This window comes from Pongo abelii, chromosome 4 (assembly GCF_028885655.2).
Source record: "Pongo abelii isolate AG06213 chromosome 4, NHGRI_mPonAbe1-v2.0_pri, whole genome shotgun sequence".
Classification (NCBI taxonomy): domain Eukaryota; kingdom Metazoa; phylum Chordata; class Mammalia; order Primates; family Hominidae; genus Pongo; species Pongo abelii.
In genome coordinates this window covers 135,731,587-135,751,481 of record NC_071989.2, presented here as the reverse complement: position 1 = coordinate 135,751,481, position 19,895 = coordinate 135,731,587, and the positions used below count along the sequence as shown (strand labels likewise).

At 38.9% G+C, this 19,895-nt stretch overlaps 1 protein-coding gene across 4 annotated transcripts in view; it reads right to left on the bottom strand.

Annotated features, from left to right (window-relative positions):
- The window catches only part of MEGF10 (multiple EGF like domains 10), a 244,996-nt gene that overhangs the window by 47,228 nt on the left and 177,873 nt on the right, over positions 1-19,895 (bottom strand). For all 4 annotated transcript variants that reach the window (XM_054555890.2, XM_054555891.2, XM_054555889.2 and 1 more), the window contains 4 exons: positions 19,210-19,456; positions 17,173-17,293; positions 13,284-13,420; positions 5,371-5,583 (listed from right to left, as the gene is read on the bottom strand). In XM_054555890.2, coding sequence (XP_054411865.2) covers positions 5,371-5,583; positions 13,284-13,420; positions 17,173-17,293; positions 19,210-19,456 — 718 coding nt within the window. The remainder of the gene's footprint in view (positions 1-5,370; positions 5,584-13,283; positions 13,421-17,172; positions 17,294-19,209; positions 19,457-19,895) is intronic.

Genomic DNA, 19,895 nt, shown 5'->3' with positions numbered 1-19,895 from the left:
AATTTCCATAAATAGCACCATCAGTCACTTAGTTTATCTAGGAGTTATTCTTTTTTTTTTTTTTTTTTGAAATGGAGTCTTTCTCTGTCACCCAGGCTGGAGTGCAGTGGCACGATCTCAGCTCATTACAATCTCCACCGTTCAAGTGATTCTTTTGCCTCAGCCTCCCGAGTAGCTGGGATTACAGGTGTGTGCCCCATGCCCAGCTAATTTTTGTATTTTTAGTAGAGACGGAATTTCACCATTTTGACCAGGCTGATCTCGAACTCCTGACCTCAAGTGATTTGCCCGCCTCAGCCTCCCAAAGTGCTGGGATTATAAGCGTGAGCCACCGTGCCTGGCCTAGGAATTATTCTTGATAACTCCTTCTGCCTCATCACTAGAATTTAACCATTCTAACTCCAAAATATATTTTGAATCCACCCACATCCCTTTATCTTCACTGTCCTCATTCTGCTCCAGCCAATGCCATCTATCTCCTTACCTCCTGAATAGCCTTCCAACTGTGCTGCCCATATCCACTCATGTCTTATCACCTAAAGAGTAAATCATATCATTCTCCTTCTTAAAACTCTGCAAAGGCTCCCCATTACCCTTAGAAAAAAATCCAGACTGTTTAATATAGCTACAGTGACTATACAATTTATTGTCTAAACCAGGGCATTTTTAAGAGTGAAGAGAGAGCTGCTAATAATTATACTAGGACAACAGGCCTAAACCAGACTGTCCTTGTGAAACCTGATATACAATCACCCTAAACACAGCCCATGGGGCCTCATCATCTGGCCACTGCCTACTCCTCAACCTCTTCTTTCATCATTATTCTCTCTTTATTGCTATGCTTGACCACATTGGATTTCTCCTAGTTTGTAAAAGCATCATTTTTTTTTTCAACTTAGGGGCCTCCATATGGGCTATTCCATGTTCTTAGGATGCAGTTTCCTTACTCTCTGCCTCTCTCTCTCCAGTTTGTCTTTCCAGTCTCAGCTTAAACATCCGTTCCTCAAAGAAACCTTCCCTGTCCAACCAAATTGAAGGTAGGTCTCTCCACTTACACTCTTCCTTACCACTCTGATCCTTCTTCTCATCTCACTTTTCACAACCTATAATTCTGTTTATTTTTCCAGTCCTTTAATGTCTTCCTTCTCTTCTACACTGTGAGTTCCAGGAGGGCAAGAATTAAATCTGTTTTGCCACCTTTCACGGGCACATGGTAGGCCCACAGTAAATGCAGATTGAATGAATAAGTGAAAATGCCACAGATGATACAGAGTGGATGTGACTCCAGGGATCTAGCTTTCCCACATTAATCTGCTTCTCCCTGACATCTCAGAGTCACTGAACAATGTTAAATTATACTCAGTATATATGTATACAAAGGGGAAGATTTCCTCTAAAATTTGTTTTTAAAATGTCAAAGTCTTGGCTTAAAGGAAATAGCCATTAATTACAGAGAACAACTCATGAATGTCACCATGTTTGTGATGATATTGTAAGTGAACGCACAGACCAGGAGTCAGCATTTACTGGGCACTGAGTAAGTCTCAGCAATGTGCTGAGCACCATTTAGTTCAATCCTCACAACCATCCTAGATGGTATGATCCCATTTTACAAATGAGAAAATAGAGGCTTAGAAACGGTAAATTATTTATTCAAAGTCTCACACAGGTAATGAGGCAGAATCAAACTTGAACCCAGGTTTGTTTTTATACCAAAGAAAAGGGAGGTTTGCTAACAGCCTGCTAAGGGGACCAGACATGAAGGAGAATTGCTAAGATTTAGAATTTGGCACATATAAAGGGGTCAACAGGATCAGTAAAAACAAATATTGTACAAAAAACAGGGAAATTTTTAAGTTTACTTCAGTAAGTCCTTACATTTGATAAAGGGAAAAGAAATATTTCAAGTGATGGATTGGTTTAAGTAGCCTACCTTATCTTAACATATTGTAAAACAAATGATATTTTTGGTAGAAAATATTACTTTACATTGAAAAGTAGAAAATAGTATTCATGGTGTAGACATAATGTTAAAGAAAATAGACAATTTGGATGACAATGAATTCAACAAAGCAAGAGGCAGGCTGAGAAATTGATATTCAATGCCCCCCAGTGAGTGTTAGTGCAGCACACTGGTTTTCAGATTGATTGACACCAAAATTAGTATTCTGCAATTTACAATTAGATGTAGGAAGCCAGAGCACTTTGGAGGCATTTGATGGTTCTCATGCAGGCAGCGTAATTGGTAATGAGATTTACATGTTGTTGTAGGAGCAGCAGTTTGGAGGTTGACGGGTGATATACTCATTACCTGTTTTCTGTGTAAAGAACAGATTGCTTTGTGTATATGAAAATAGGATTATACACATATGGGAATAGTTGTCATTTTATAAACACATATAACTATATACATATATTCCAGGAAACTGTTCGATTTAATAGTTGAATTACAACAAAAGTCCAATACTATATAATCTTGGCTGAAACAGAGTCATGTCATTGAACTTCCTTTTATTCATTTCCTTAGATGTTATTAATGATCAAATGTAATGACAATTACATGACATTTGCAAATAGGCACATCCGGATTGTCCATGGCTATTAAATGTCTTTATTACCAAAAGCAGTTAATCCGTCTCTCTATATTGCATGTGGAATATTATTAAATCTCAAATTTTATTTTCTTGTTCAAAATCATTTCCACCATAACAGTTAGTTTTCAGTTGAAAAGTCCAGGTCACAGTGAATATCTTTAGGCTCAATAATACTGCTAAAGTTTAAAATACTAATATTACTTATAAATATATTTAAATTCATTTCAGCTCTATGATAGATTACAAAATAAAAATGGCTACAAATTCTTTGCAACACCTCCCATCGAGAGCTGGGGTATATTGAATCTGGTCTTGGTTAGATGACTTGCCTTATCTAAAGGGGTATTAGCAAACATGACATAACCAAAGGCTTAAAAAGTGTATGTTGGGGGTCTTTACTGTCTTCTGTTTTAGAAGCCAGTCACCATGTGAAAAAGCCCAGGCTAGACTGCTAGATACTGGAGATGTGTAGCTCAGTCACCCCCATCACCCAGCCAAATGCCAGACATGTGAGTGAGGATATCCAGGACCAATCAGCCTCCAGTTGATTTGCCAGCTGAACACAAGGAGACCAGCAGAAGAACCATCAAGTTGAGCCTAGCCCACATAGTCAAGCAAAAAATCATCAGTTAGTAAATAATTGTTATTTTATGTCATTAGGTTTGGAGTAGTTTTTTTGTTTGTTTGTTTGTTTGTTTTTTAATGCTGCAAAAGCTACCTGATACAAACCCTTACCCAACTATATGGCTAAAATATATGTCAATGTGTATATCCATAGAACTCAATATGTACCTAAAGACAATGTATATTATTAATTTACACTGTATTTGTTATCTCATTAATTATCATGGAAGGCTTTAGTATATCATAAATTATGTAACAGCAAGGCTCCACTTGCTTGATAAATGATAATGTAAACAAACTAGACTTTCAATTAATACAAGGAGTCTATGGCTTTTGGTTTGAAGGGACCTTGGGCTTCCAGGAATTTTACACATAGAAGTTTAAGATATAAGAACTAGATAGACGGCTCCAATGATTAATTCAACAAGATAGAGTCATATAATCAACATTAAACTTGTTTTAATAGAAATTTATAAAAGCTAATCTTTAAAAATACCTTTCATGATTTACAAAATCATGAACTGATTTTTTAAAATATTCAGATTATTTGGTATACAATATTAGACAGATTTTAGTGTTATTGATCTATGTAATTGTCAAAAAATGTCATGTACTTCTTTGTAAACACATATATGCTTAGGTACATATGATCTATGTCAAAATTACCACAGTATTGCCATCAATTAACTAATTCTCCACTTTGCACCTTGCCACTACTAATACGGTATCCAATTGCAACAAAACCAACATGCTCTCTGCTTCTCCTATTCTTCTCATAGCAGAGCTCTTCCTTTGCATAGATTTATTATTCCATTTGATTTCAGTTGTCTCTACATACAACGAAACAGCACACTGGTGTAATGTTCTTAGTTGTCACTCCATGGGGCTTACTTTTTGCTGCAACAAGACTTATACTGTAGGAAAGGGACCCAAATTCATGACTAGTCCCTAATCCTGCCAGCTCCTTAAATATTAGAGAGTTGAAAAACAAAACCCTGTGGAGATTATTCATTTTTATTCCCCCAAATATTTACGTAAACTTGTCAAGTAAAGAAAGGCAATATTTTCCAATGAAGAAAACCAAAGTTGACTAATGTGGCTTACAAAATTACTTGAATCATATTGAGAATACACTTCTTTCATATGTCCCACTAAAATGTATTCCAGCACACATACACATGTGCACACACATACACACACACACAGAGTGCAAACTCTATATTTTTGTTACTAAAAATGGTTTAAAGAAGAGACCAACCAGAAGCTTTTGTTTACTTTTAACTTCTGTGCATTTGGGATTTGATGTGGCTACGAGTTATCTTTCAGAAGTATAAATGAAGTAACAGCTGTGCTGAATGCAAATAAAGTAATTCTAGTAAGATCTGAACTGCTATATAATGCCCTACATTTTTGTCAAACTCAGCTTTTCCAGCAGTCTGCGAAAGAGGCCCAGAATTCTAAGTTATGTGTATCTGGTCCCTGGGGGAGGGAAAGAAGAAACAGGGGTAAGAAGATATTTTCAGGGCAGACAAGGTACAGTAGGGTGGGTGGGATCGTGGTTTCCTGTTCTCAAATTCTTGGAGAGGTTTTTGAGCTAAAAGTCCCTTGTGAGTTCTATGTCAGAGTAATCAATTCGAAAAAGATATTTCACATGTGACAGCCACATGTGAAACACTTTCACAAAACTTCCACCAGTTCACTTCCTCTCTCTAGCCTTTTTTTCTTCCACAGATGTACTGTCGAATAAAAGATGCTGCAGTAAGAATCATTTTATGATATTTTTGCATACTAAACTTGGCTGAACTCCTTGTCTCTCATTGCATCTTTGCTTCTAAGGGAATGTCACAGAATCCCTTGCTTAAGGGAAAGTTCTACTAACCTCAGCAAATTTTGTTTGTATCAGTGGTCATTAATAGAGAATAGAATTTGCTATCAACCAGTAACCATCGAACAATTTTAGCATCTCGAATGTGGACCATCACACATTAAGTTAAAATGTCTTCCTTTTACTTGGCGATTCCTGCTCAGAGTAGCCTAGAGGCAGGAGGGGGCTTGGGGTGAGAATCACTCTATCAATCCCTCCTTCCAAATCCTGAAAACCCAGGTTAAAACTTTCACAGGACACATCCTTCCAGGGGAAGCTGACACTCACCTATGAGTGTTGTCCAAGTGGCAGGGACACCGTTTGTCACATTTGATGCCGTAGAGCCCCTCAGGACACAGGCGCGCTTCGCAGCGCTCGCCAGCAAAGCCTGCTTCGCAGAGGCATGCGCCGCTCACGTGGTAACACTTCCCTCCATTGACACACTGGCAGGTCTCAGCACAGAGAACGCCATAGGTCCCAACAGGACACTCATCCTGGCACCTACCAAGCAAGAGGCAGGAGCAAGAAGAAAGATTAGTCAGTGCCATGTGAAAATAAACGGTTGATCCGGAATGGCTTTGTTATGCATAAATTGAAGCTGCTTTTCGCTCTTGCAATTATTTAGTGATTGTCCCATTACAGGGATGAAAAGCATTAAGATACATTACTCCGGCTACATATTGTAGTAACAGCAGCATGATCTGTAGAAAACAAAAACAAAACAAATAACAACAACAACAAAATGAAACCAAAACAAAAATAGGAGCTTAGGACATGAGGCATGTTTACACTTAGTACTTGCCAAAGTTACATAGCACTTTAGTAGATACTAAGAAAATGAGAAAAGAAATTTTCAAATGTTAGTCCATAATTATGAAATTTCAAAACATACTTTCCCAATTCCAAAGAGAAAACTTTGTGTCAAATTTGAAACTAAATTTTAATTCTCTTGGCTTTTATGTGGACATTAATTTTTAATCTTAGCCACGTTTCTACTCTTATTCAAAGCTGAATGGTAATCATTCCTCCTCAGTTAGAAAGTTCTTTAACTAATAAGCCAAGTCCTCTTTAGATCCGGGAAACTCTGAGCTACCAAAATCAGACGTCCTCGATTCCAACATGGGAAGTGCCTGCCAGTAGGAAGGCTTGGAGTTTTCTAACACGAAATGTTTGGCTAGTGGGGTATTGCCCTCTGTTGGGAAGAAGGGCTGCCAAATGGCAAGGAGTAAAGATCAGCCCTCAAAAATTCACTTTATTATCTTTTTAAAAGTGGCGTTGGAGCTCTGTCCAAGGGAAAGGATATGCTCTAGGTAAGACGAATGAAGTGGGAGCTGAGTTGCTAGAGGGAATCGTGATAGAAAAGAGAAAAATGATCTCTTATTGCTCCATGGAAAGCACAAATAGTTCTTAGACTAGCCAAGTTTCTTTTTGACTAGGCCAGGTGACTGGCTCTCTGCAGCAGAAGGGGAGCTTTCTGCCAAGGGAAGGAGACAGGGCTTTGCCCAGCCGAGCACTCGCCGCAAGAAGGGTACACTTTGTCTCGGCAGCCGCTTCCCATGTGGCTCTCAAGTCAGGCCAGAACCAGAGTCAAAAATGTAGGTCAGCTTTGCATTTTTTAGATCTGTAAAATGTGAGCAGCAAGGCATAATAACAAACTGAAGCACACTTAAAAGAAACAGAAAAGAAACATACTTCAAAGAAATAGTGTTTCCACAAAACTTTGCATATTTTTAATGACAGGGTGCAACAAGTAACAATACCAGGGTGGGAGGAATTCTATTTTAGTGTAGAGGACAAATCTTGATACTTTTTTTTGAGACAGGGTCTGCCTCTATCACCCAGACTGGAGTGCAGTGGTGCCATCATAGCTCACTGTAACCTCGAACTCCCGGGCTCAAGTGACCCTCCCACCTCTGCCTCCTGAGTAGCTAGGACCACAGGCACTCGCCACCATGTCAGGCTAATTTTTAAATTTTTTGTAAAGATGAGGTCTTGCTATGTTACCCAGGCTGGTTTCAAACTCCTAGACTCAAGTGATGCTCCTGCCTCAGCCTCCCAAAGTGTTGGGATTATAGGAATGAGCCACTTGGACCAGCCCCTTTGATGCTTTTCTGGTTACCTCTGGCTCTAGCATATATTTAATGTGATGGAGACAAGGAAAAGAATCTCATGTAAATTTAGTTTCACAGATTCTAGACATCTTCAGGTGTATTTGTCAACAGGTAAAACCTTCAACTACTCAACAAACCATTAGAAAAGTTACGGAGTAATTGAACTAATACTCAGCATAAAATAAAATGTGTGCCTAAAAGTTATACATGGGTACACCTATTTTTGGACCAGAGTGTATTTTTAAAAGGTGCTCTTTATTTTTAACCTGTAAGAAGCTTCAATAAGCCAAGTCATTTAGTTTCTTCCTTAAAGATGTAAACTTTAAGGAAATAAATGCTTAGATATAATAATGTGGTCTCATTATGGCTCCTACTGAAGGCTGTCAGGACAACTTTTCAACCTGTCTGTTAGATTTTCTCGCAAGTCAGTACCAAAAGGAAAAAGGTAAAGATAAATAATATCATTTTCTGTCTCCTAAAAGGATTTGAAAACAAACCCAAATGTTAAGTTTTAAACTATCTTCATGATTTCAACTTGGTAAAAAGCACAGCTTTAAAAGTGGTTGAAAGTGGTATAGATCGGAAGCCTGGGAAAGTATCTGTTACCAAATTACAGGGAACCAGTGTGTATATTTTATCATATCTTGGCAGAGACTTCCTTTCTCAGGAAAAATAAAATCTATAATAGCTGGCCTTGACCCACATTTACCTTTCTAACCTACAATTAAACACACTACTAGTTTGTATTATAAATATAAAACAAAAAGTCCTATTTGAATATTACTTACTAAAGCAGCCATTACTTAAGCTGGATTCATATTCCCATTTTATGTTTTGTCAATGTTGCACTTGTAGGACAATCCTGTTAATAATAGTTATGTCTACTTCCATCTGCCAAAGGAAAATGGTAGGATATCTTTCTAGAAGTATATATTTTCCATCTTGAAAATAAACATAATCATGAAATAGCTGATGCCTGTCTGATTGGCTGCATTAAAAGTCTTTATCAAGCAGTTTTATCTCCTTCTTGGTCCCTTTATCTTCAAGAAGCACCATTTCCCAACAAATTTTATGCCTTTAATGCTGCTTCTGCAGTTCCAAATGGAACAGAAAAAGCTCTCAAAAATCAGTGAAATAGGAAACGCATTTTCTTAGGACAGATAGCAGAAAAGTAATAAAGATATAGCAATAAATATCAGCCACAGTAGACATATGGAAATTTGGGGTTTCTAATTTTTTTACATTTCAAGTAATGTCCTGGAATTGGTAAGAATGGATAAGCATTAAGTAGAGCTAAAGTATTAACACATCAATTCCCAAAACCAATGAGGGTCATAGACTGGTTTTAATATTGTTTCTATTATTATGTTGCATGTCATTGTGAACTTAAGGAAAAAAGGAAATGAGTTAACGTGTAAGGGGTGACAGGTACTGCTTTCACCCCTGTCCTTCTGAGCATATCCTTCCCTAGAGTGATTTGAATAGTTAGGCCAAACCATGATTAAGTGTGAAAGAATCGCATTCTTCATTAAACCTGGAATCTATGAATCAGCTGCCTACCTTTCTAACATCTGGAACTGCTGCTCTGGGGGAAATGTAAAAAGCACTGGGAAAAAGTCAACATTTCCATGCTCCTAGACAGAGGAAAGAGTTCCTCCATTGACAACCAATGCTGCATTCCCCCAATTCCTGTCTATAATTTTTGACTTCACCTCCTTTCACCCACATTTATCTTCACCTTCCGGGTACTATGGAACACAGACTTGGCAGAGCTGTTTTGGGCTTCACCTTAACAGAGTTCATCACTGAGTCATGCATCCCTTCATCCAGCTAATACTCACTGAGCACCAATCGTGTGCATGGGCCCCTAATAGGCTGTCGCAGGGCCCAGAGTGATCCTACAGCAGCACCATCGGCATTCAAAACTCTTTTAACCCCTTCAGAAGGTGTTTTTTAAGGATCTGGAAACCATCATCTCTTCACTCTTACTTGACTGTGTCATGTTACATTTACTCACCACAATATCCTCTCAACCTTTCCACAAACCCCAAAGCCTTTTATTTGGGCAATACATGCACTACTCTGCCAGCCTACAGGGTGCCTGTTTGGATTTTTCTTATTTCCCTCTGGCGGGGAGGACTGTCCCCACATCCTGGGAATTCTGTGCAGGCTCCTGGGGCTGGCAGCCCTCTGCCCTAACCTCACTGATCAACTTTCGCTGACTTCTCAAAACAAGAGAAATAGCAAATTAAGACCCCAGCCTATCAAGGCCTTTCTCCCCACACCTCCTGCCACAGACTGCCTCATGGCCATTCATTGTTGTCCTTTCATAGTGACAAATGTGTTTGTTGTATATATGTGTTAACTATAGAGCCCAGACAGGGATGACAGCTGAAAACAGGAATCATGTCACTGGCTCATCAGAAAAACAATAGTTACAAGAGCAGCAGGTCGAGAAGCAAGTTCTCTCTTTACTTGCCTTCTCTTTCTCTGGCCCCTGGCCTTCCTTGGTTCAAATGTAAAATTTATCTGAAAATTAACTGTTATTCCCTTTCCCTGTACTCCAGATGAAATAGGTATAAGCTCATTTGCCTTGTATGTTTATTGTTCTTGTGCTGCCTCTAATTTGAAACTTAAATCCCTAGAGAGCAAAAAAATAATTATATTGCCATTTTAGTGCCCTAAAATATGACAAGAAACTATTATTAAGATTGTGCTTGGTCTTGTGCCTCCCTTATCCCAACTCATTTTTCTATAATAAGATGTTAAATGGATCCAGAAATTATCTAACAGCCTAATCTATCCAAAATACAACCTAAAACTAGGATGTCAGTTACAAAATCTGAGTAGTCCAATTACATGTTATAAAAACTGTGTACTAAGGATATCAATAATTCATTGCATGAAAAATTAAAGGAAAAATATGTAATTATATTAGCAAAAGACAAAAAGGCATTTAATGAAATTAAGCAGCTACTATTAACAAAATTTTTAATTAAAAAAGGGATTTAAAAAACTACTTAAGAATGAAGAAAATAATTTACTAAATACCGATAGCAAACATCTAACTATACTGAAGCCATTTCCAATAAATTTGGAAACAAGACAGGGGTTTTTACTTTTACTGCTGTTTGTCAACATTAATTTGGAGGCTCAAATTTATGCAATAATTCAAGGAAATGAAATAATCATTATACATATTGAAAAGAAAAGACTAACTTATGTTTATTTGTAGATATGATAGTATAACTAAATAACTCCAGAGTTTGCTAAAAACAACATTAAAATTACCTTAAAAGTTTGGTAGTATGAATAAATTAAAAAGTAAATAGTCAAAAGCAAGTTTTTCTTCAACCAGAAATATCCAATTAGAGGCAGAAATGAAATTTTAAAAAATTACAAAATACTCAGAAATAAATTTAATAAGAAAGTACAGGGTCTAAGTTGGAGGCAGGAGGGAACAAACATGACAGTATCTTATTAAAAGTCATAAAATTAGACCAGGATTTTAGAAAGAGAAAAAATAAGGGAAAAAAAGTTGAAGGAATTCTTAATTCAAAGACATCATAAAAAATAATGATAGCTAATATTTATACAGCTCGTAAACAGCACTCAAACTGATAATCACTAGTATTTACACAGTTCACAGAAATTGCTCTAGAATGATAAAATCTAATATTGATAAGTTCCAGGGCTGTTTTAAATGTTTTAACACACCAAGTTATTTAATACTTACAACAACCCTAGAGAGAAGCAGAATTATTATTAGGATGTTACAGACAAAGGTGTTTCCAACGCCTGTAATCTTAGCACTTTGGGAGGCTGAGGCAGGCAGACTGCCTGAGCTCAGGAGTTCGATACCAACCTGGGCAACACAGTGAAACCCCATCTCTACTAAAATACAAAAAATTAGCCTGATGTGGCAGCGTGGGCCTGTAATCCCAACTACTAGGGAAGCTGAGGCAGGAGAATTGCTTGAACCCGGGAGATGGAAGTTGTGGTGAGCCGAGCTCGTGCCACTGCACTCCAGCCTGGGGGACAAAACAAGACTCCATCTCAAAAAACAAACAAACAAAAAAAAGTGTTTCCAGGGACACATTGACCTAAACCTAGATTCCAAATAATTGTTTTTAATCACTATGACCTTCTGCCTCTCAAGTCTCTTCTCAAATCCTACACACACATCCAGTGAGCTTGGCTACCTAGTCTTCCAGGACATGAGAGATTCAAGAGCATTAAAAGAAGGATGTGCACATCATGTTAAAAACCTTCTGCAGAGCAAAGAATACAACCAACAAAGTGAAGAGCCAACCCACAGAATGAGATAAAGTATTTCCAAACTATCCATCTGACAAGGGGTTATAGGTTGGTGTAAAAGTAATTGCGGTCTTCACCATCACTTTCAATGGTAAAAACCGCAATTACTTTTGCACCAACATAATAACCAGAATATATAAGGAGCTCAAACAATTCTATAGGAAAAAGTCTAATACTCCAATCAAAAATAGGCAAAAGATTTGAATAGACATTTCTCGAAAGAAGACATACAAATGGCAAACAGGCATATGAAAAGGTGCTCAACACAACTGATCATCAGAGAAATGCAAATCAAAACTACAATGAGATATAATTTTAAGCCAGTTAAAAATGGCTTATATCCAAAAGACAGGCAACAACAAATGCTGGTGAGGATGCAGAGAAAAGGGAACCCTTGTACACTGTTAGTGGGAATGTAAATTAGTACAACCACTATGGAGAACAGTTTGGAGGTTCCTCAAAAAACTAAAACTTGAGCTACCTTATGATCCAGCAATCCCACTGCTGGATATATACCCAAAGAAAGGAAATCAGTATATGGAAGTGATATCTGCACTCCTCTGTTTGTTGCAGCACTGTTTACAATAGCTAAGATTTGGAAGCAACCTACGTGTCTATCAACAGACGAAAGAATAAAGAAAATGTGGTACATATGCACAATGGAGTACTATTAAGCCATAAAAAGAATGAGATCCAGTAATTTGCAACAACATGGATAGAACTGGAGATCATTATGTTAAATGAAATAAGCTAGGCACAGAAAGACAAACATCACATGTTCTCACTTATTTGTGGGATCTAAAAATCAAAACAATTGAACTCATGGATACAGAGAGTAGAAGAATGGTTACCAGAGGCTGGGAAGGATAGTGGGAGGGTGTGGAGGAAATGGGGATGGTTAATGGGTACAAAAAAAATTAGAAAGAATGACTAAGACCTACTATTTGATAGCATAATAGGGTGACTATGGTCAATAGTAACTTAATTGTACTTTCTGAAATAATTTGAAGAGTGTAATTGAATTGCTTGTAACTCAAAGGATAAATGCTTGAGGGGATGGATACCCCATTCCACATGATGTGCTTAGTTCACATTGCATGCCTGTATCAAAACATCTCATGTACCCCATAAATATATACATCTACTATGTGCCCACAAAAAAATAAAAATGAAAAAATTAAAGAAAAAGAAGTAGGGTGTGCTCTGAGATAACAGTTTACCATTAAATACAGAGGATGATAAGCAGGGGCAGTAAGACCCGCACAAGCACAGCCATTTTTTGCTGTTTCTTGTGGGACCAGAGGGCACTATAAGTTCCAGCAGATCTGACTCTATCACCACCACACAATATAATGATCAATATTCTTAACAGAATACTGAATCATAAGAAAGTAACTTTATACTTTTGAAAGGTACCTAAGTACACATCCCATTTAAAAATAAATCTATCACCAAGTACTTACAACATAAGTGGCAGTCCTAAACACTCAACTCTCTAGAATGACATTTTCATCATGGGTTCTGAATGGCTGATATTATATGGTCTTTTTTTAGTGCTTTTTCTGTTATCTTCAATTTACCGTTGCTATTTATAATTCAGTTTCTATACACTGAATTAGGATAGAATCTGTCAAATACATTGAGGTTGTATAGCTACTTCTGAAGTATTAGGAAGAGTCATGGACACATGGTATTGAAGGTGCTCCCTGGACCCTACAAACTTTCCTTTCACATCATTATGAACAGTCAGAGAAATACAAGGGCATCCCTTACCGTTCCCCTGTGTATCCTGGACTGCAATGACATTGGCCTGTGGCAGCATCACACGTCCCTCCATTATGGCACTGGCATTCTTGGGAACAGTTCTTTCCAAAGCGACCCTCGGGGCAAGGCTGACCACACACTGTGCCCTGCATTCAAGGAGACTTGGAAAATTAGATGGGCCTCCAGCCAGGGAAAGACGACTGATGGATGAAGAAGAAAAGAGAGGAAATAGAAAGGAGGGATAGGGTAACAGGGCTGCAAGAAAATTAGATTAGAGAATTTTAGAGCACATAAACTGTTCATCATCTTTAAAATATTAGAAACATTAAATTGACTTAATTACTCAGTAAGCCCAAATCTCAAGATACATTCAAAGATGGCTGAATAGTAATGTTAAGCAAAATCCATATTAAAAACTGAAGTTTAAGACAAAGTCACATCAAATTATTATGGCAACCTAAGGAATGTATAAATCCTCGTAAGTGTTCTTCCTTGTGTCTTACATGCACAATAAGTCAACAATACTTATTGAACATCCGTTACATAAATGGCAACATCTGCTGCACACAGAATATCCAAATGCTTTACCATATGTTCTAAAGAAAATACATGTTTTATCATTGGCTTTATTTCTTAAAATGTAGCATAACACAAGATTGAAATTTTGTGTACCTGAATTAACAATCACATTGCCGAATAAAGACTTCTACAGGAACGAACCTAGACATTTATTTCAGAAGAAAAACATTTTATTTTCAGCAGATTCAACAAGCATTGCTGAGCCAAGATCAAAAGGAAAACTTATTTCCTGGGAAGAAAAACCAAGAGAGTAACTTGGACATTTCTCCTTACCCTAGAGGCTGTCCATCTTGTCAAGCACAGTCATTATATTTACTCCAATCTTGCGTGGATAAGAATAAGATACTGTACCAATAAGTCAATGAAATACTCTGCTTTCTTCTTCTTTTGGCTGTATCACTTGGGCTCATAGCTTCTCATCTATTTATTGGAGTTATAATTAGACAAACAACATATCCCAAATAACAGGGATTTTTCTAATGTTTTTAACTATCGGAAGCTGTTGCTCTGTCCTCCTTCTCTCTAAAAAAAGGCAGACTGTGGGCACTCTGAAATTGGAGGCTAGTGAACACCAGATGGTTTCCTAAATGTTTATTCTGGACGGCATAAGAAAATACATTTCCTCTAACTCCTGGCTACCCATAAAGGCAGTTGGTGTGCTAATTAAGTCTCCTCTGGTGGTTTCTAGCTATCTACAAATAGAGAAATTTCTTCCACAGACGCTTGGAATGGAAAAGGCCTTTGAGAGATGATTCGAATCAGCACTTAACTGAGAATCATTTACGTGCCTGTGTTGAGCTAAGCACTGAGAATCAAAAATAAGGTAACAACACTCAATTAGCTCACAATGTGGGGAGGGGAACGGATGTAAAAATCACTCTAGTCTCTCCACTCTAGCCTGACATGGTATACTTAGTGTGAGGTAAAAGCAGGACTGTAGGAATAACATACTGAAGGTTGGTCTGTGGTAAGCAGGGGTGAAAATTCTCACTCTCCCAGGGCCTGACTTAACTACCCATAATGGTCCCACATAAGCTTCAGAAATGCGCTGAAATATTTTCGTGCATAAGGATTAACATTCACAAGCAGCTTTAAAGAGGACAAGATTTCTCTTAGTTGCAATACGAAGGTATGTGTGTCTAATAGGAATATATATTCATCTTTGAAAAGCACCTAGGATGACAGCACAAATAACATGTTGTAAAGAAGAAGTATAAGTTGAAAGCTCAGCTACACAGAAGAAAAAAACAAGCTGAAGCATTTTTGAAGCAGAAGTAAGGTAAGGGGCCCAGGACACAGATAAAGAGGTGAGGGGAGGCTCCGTTGGGCTGCTAGGGAGGGGTCCATCTGTCCACGTACTGGGACTCACAACCCAAGCCTGTGGTTACCATTAACCCACATCCTGACCATCCCAACTGAGAAGAGCTTCAGCCTCAAGGCAAGGCAACTCCACAGACAATATCTACACAGAAGTCCTAGGAGTAAAAGGCCTGCAGTTCCTTATCCAAAGAGCATGGGGTTCTCAACACTCTGCTGCTCCAGAAAAATACTTTCATCACAAAAGACCAACGTTGGCAAAAGGCTGAGTATAGGAAATGAAAGAATAAGAGTCAGAAATAACCCAGCTTCTTTACCTCAGATAACTAAGAGAGAAGTGTTAGTTTTAACCAAGACAAAAAAGGTAGAGGAGGAGTAGCCTTACCAAAGGCTTGGGTGTACAAGTTTGGATTTATTAAATTTATTATCATTGACTCTGCCAGGCCTGCTCAAACCTGCTCAGTACTCCTTAAACAGCTTCTTTTTCACCTTGTCTTCATCCTCAGGCACTCAATTAAAGTTCTCCTCTCTCTCTAACTCCATTGCCTCATGCTGTTTCTCCATGCTTTGGCTCCAGAATGAACTTTGTCTGGGCTACTCACCATTTCTAACCCTCTCGGATCTGATTTTTATTGTATACTTGTCCCGGTGGCCTTGACATCTTAAACTGTTCTTACTTCCCAAGACCCTCATGGAAAAGTGGACTCCAGGTCTCCTTTGTTCCATAGCCACAAGAAAGGGCAATACCGGACCAATTCTACTACCAGGTCTGGCTGTGGAGACTCTAGCTTGGGCATTGCCCAAACAGACAGTGGCTTTGTGTCTATAGGTTATCAAGGCTGGGGTGACAAATATAATTCTAAGCTCAAGGCAGGTAAGATCAAAATCTAGGAAAACCATCAAGTACTTCTTAAAGCTATGGGTCTGGATGAGATTGCCAGAGTGGATTTATGGTGAGAAAAGAGAAGAACAAGACTTAAACCTACAAAATCCTGTAATGAAGTAGTGTGCAGAAGAAGGGAGATTAGAAAAAGAGATCTTTAGTATGAAAGGTAAGAGACGGGATGATTAGAAAAATAGAAGGCAAAGGGATTAAGGAAGAGAGGTTGGTACTCAAAAGAGTGAAAAGCTTTGGAGAAATGAAGCTGAAGGAGAACAGAAGAGTCTTGGTAATTAAGTGCCTTGTAACCTCTGAAAGAACAGCTTCAGCACTGCTCATGGAAATAGAAGATGATAAAAAAGTCAATTGCTCTGTTAAATAGTTTGTTAATGAAGGAAATAGATATTGGTTGCTCACTCATCTGCCTTCAAGCAGACACAGGCACAAATCAACTCAGAGAGATGACATCAATATTATTATATTTCCTGATTTCAGATGTCTAATTTGAAGCTAATTGTCACTGTGAATTATACGTAACTCTAAGCATGTGAAATTGCTACATGAAGAAAGGGTATCCTCGGAAAAATTTGGAAAATATGTTGAATAGCTTCCTCTTGGATTATCACATTCAAGGCTCTGAGAAGTCCTGCAATACTTGGTAAATGTGGTTTACCTCAATGTATCCCCAGATTTATATGATTTTTTTCACATGACACTTATACTATTGGGAATAATGTTCCCAAAGAACAACAGCAACTCATGGAACAAAATTATGAAAATGATTATTAAATAAATCCAGTGTTTATCAGCACTGACTGTCATGTGAGACTAGATATTTGTCTCTCTTTTTTTTTATCCTTAAGGGAAATGCAGGACAGATGGCCGCTACCCTTTACGTGACAACCTTCAATGCACTTCAAGTCTAGGACTAAATCACCTTCTTCTGTCTCCTTAGAACTGAAGAGTTTCAGATTTAAAATGGCTTGAGTCTTTCCAATTTTGGAATCTTCAACCATCATGGTAACTTTCTTTTGTGCTAAAGTCTCCTGCATGTGTGTGCACTGAGTATCCTGGAATGGGTGACTTTGGGGTAGGGGCAGAGGAGGTGGAAAGGAAGCTTACCATCCAGCCAGAAGGGCAAGAGCATTCTCCAGTGACATGATGACACACTCCTCCATTTTGACAAGGGCATCTCTGCTCACACTGTGGACCATGTTTACCAGGAGGACAAAGATCCTCACAGCTGAGGGATTAACATGTGACAAAGGACACTGTTATTTCCCAGACACATGACCCTCGGGTTCACTGTACCCAGGGTCCCCAAAATAGACAAGCTTTCTGTGTTCAATAATTGTTCTTTTAATTAATTAACATCAAGAACATTAATCATATTGCCTGGAAGTGTCTTTGAGGAGTCACCCAGTCCTTCCCTTTGTTTTGGAGTACTTTCTAATAAAGCCATTTCGGTTTGAAGAGAAGCTGTCCTATCTGAGAACACTGAGGAAGAAAACTGGCCAAACACTCACTGATGACAGGAACTTTTCATCTTATAAAGTTTATAACTTTATAACTCTTACAAAGCGCTTGTGCTCCAGTTTAAGTCTACTCTTGTTTATGTGTTTGTTCTATTCCCAAAGAAAATTGAGATGTTGCACATCACACCCTTTGTGCACATATTCATCATCCATTTTTTTTAATTTTTAAAATTTTACTTTAAGTTCCAGGATACATGTGCAGAATATGCAGGTTTGTTACATAGGTGTACATGTGCCATGGCGGTTTGCTGCACCTATCAACCTGTCATCCAGGTTTTAAGCCCCGCATGCATTAGGTATTTTTCCTAATGCTCTCCCTCCCCTTTCCCCCCACCCCCAGACAGACCCCAGTGTGTGATGTTCCCCTCCCTGTGTCCATGTGTTCTCATTGTTCAATTCCCATTTATGAGTGAGAACATGCGGTGTTTGGTTTTCTGTTCCTGTGTTAGTTTGCTGAGAATGATGGCTTCCAGCTTCATCCATGTCCCTGCAAAGGACATGAACTCCTTCTCATCATCCATTTTTGGTGTTCTCTCCTCCTGACTGACAAGTTTCCCTTCCCTCACCCACCCACGTGTCGCATGGTCCTTCTTCTTTAAGCCTTTGTCTTTCCTGCTCTCCTGGGAAATCGCTCCAAGTTTCCCAGAGCCCAATTCAATTGTGGTCTTGATGAAAATCCATAAAAGCAATATTAACAATTAAACAGTTTGAGATAATCATCAATTCTGAAAATCAGGGCTTTCTAGGCTAATGCAATTTTTTTCTTTAGCTCCACTCTACAGACATTTAACACTGTTGGCAGGAAGTGTTTACCTAATCAGCCACATTTTGTTTTTTCAGGTTTTAGTTCTTTGATTTATAAATGTAATTTTCTCAGTAAGGGAAGAGGATTTTTCTATCTCTCACTTTTTTTTAGCAACTTCTGCCTCTTAATTCTGTTGGTGAATAGAAGTGAACTGAAGAATGCCCTTCCAACAAAATAAAGACAGTGGAGGTTAAGTAGTTGCTTGAATGTTCCTCAGAAAGAATTAAACTACGTGTGTGCACATAATCTACATAGATGTAATACATATATCTATACATTCACAAAGCAATATGTATCCATGGGCATTAAATGATGTATGTATCCCTAAGAGTTAATCTTTTATTATAGACTATTTTTAACACCTTCCTCCTTTTCTCTTCTAATGCACTGAACCCACCCAGCTTTCCCCAGCTAATTAATTGCCACAAAGAGCAAAAAGACATGGACCATTAACAACCAGCAGTATAAATGAACGTAATCTCAGGAGATCCAAACAGAACCCCAAATATGCCCCAACAACCCCCAAATAGTGTCATTCAACACAACATCCTGACTGACCCTCTCCCTCTTTGCCTGATAGAAGGAAAGCATGGAAGCTGGCCCTTAGATTCAGGCTGGGATCTGATGTCCAAGGGCCAAACAGCAGCAGCGCCTAGTGGCCATCACTGCTGACCTCTATAACTGTGCCTGCAGCCTAGACCCATCAGTAACTCTTCAGGCAGCAATGCAAACTGAGGCACAAGAAATATGATGGCAGCAACAGCATGAATGGAGAGGGTGGGTGGGATCTGCTCTGCTGCTGGGCAGCATGTGACTTACAAGGCTCCGGTGTATCCTGGTGGGCAACGGCATTCTCCCGTGACGTGGTCGCAGGTGGCTCCATTCTGGCACTGGCATCTCTGATGACAGTCGTTACCATAGGTGCCCTGCTCACAGCGGTCCTCGCAGCGCCAGCCCCGGAAGCCCGCAGCACAGTGGCAAGCCCCGGTGATGGGGTTGCACAGAGCCCCATTTTTGCACTGGCACCGGCTGGTGCAGTGGGGACCCCAGTGATCACCATCGCAGGCTGAGGTTGAGGAGAGAAACAGTGGATATCAGTGGGTAAGGGAGAACCAGATTTCTTCTCCTCTTGGGGAGAATGGCTTGGTGACCTCTCATCGCCATTCATTAGCTGGACATCAGGCCCCTGGCCCCAACCCATGACAATGCTTCACAAACTGGTGCTCAGCACCAACTGGGCCACCGCCTGTCACTCCATTGCTTAACTATCACTTCATTGACAATCATGTCAATAAATAAACAAGAAGTCTCCATGCCTTTACTCAGACTGTGTTCTGCATCCAGAGTGTGGAGTTTGATGTGGCTAGAGAAATGGGCTATGGGAAGAGCTCAGGGGTTCTGCAAGGACAGCAGGCTGGCTAGGCAGATGGGAATGATCAGCTCATGCAGGGACTTTTTTGCATATTAAGGGGTTTGGATTGCATCTTGTGAACAAGGGATTGGTA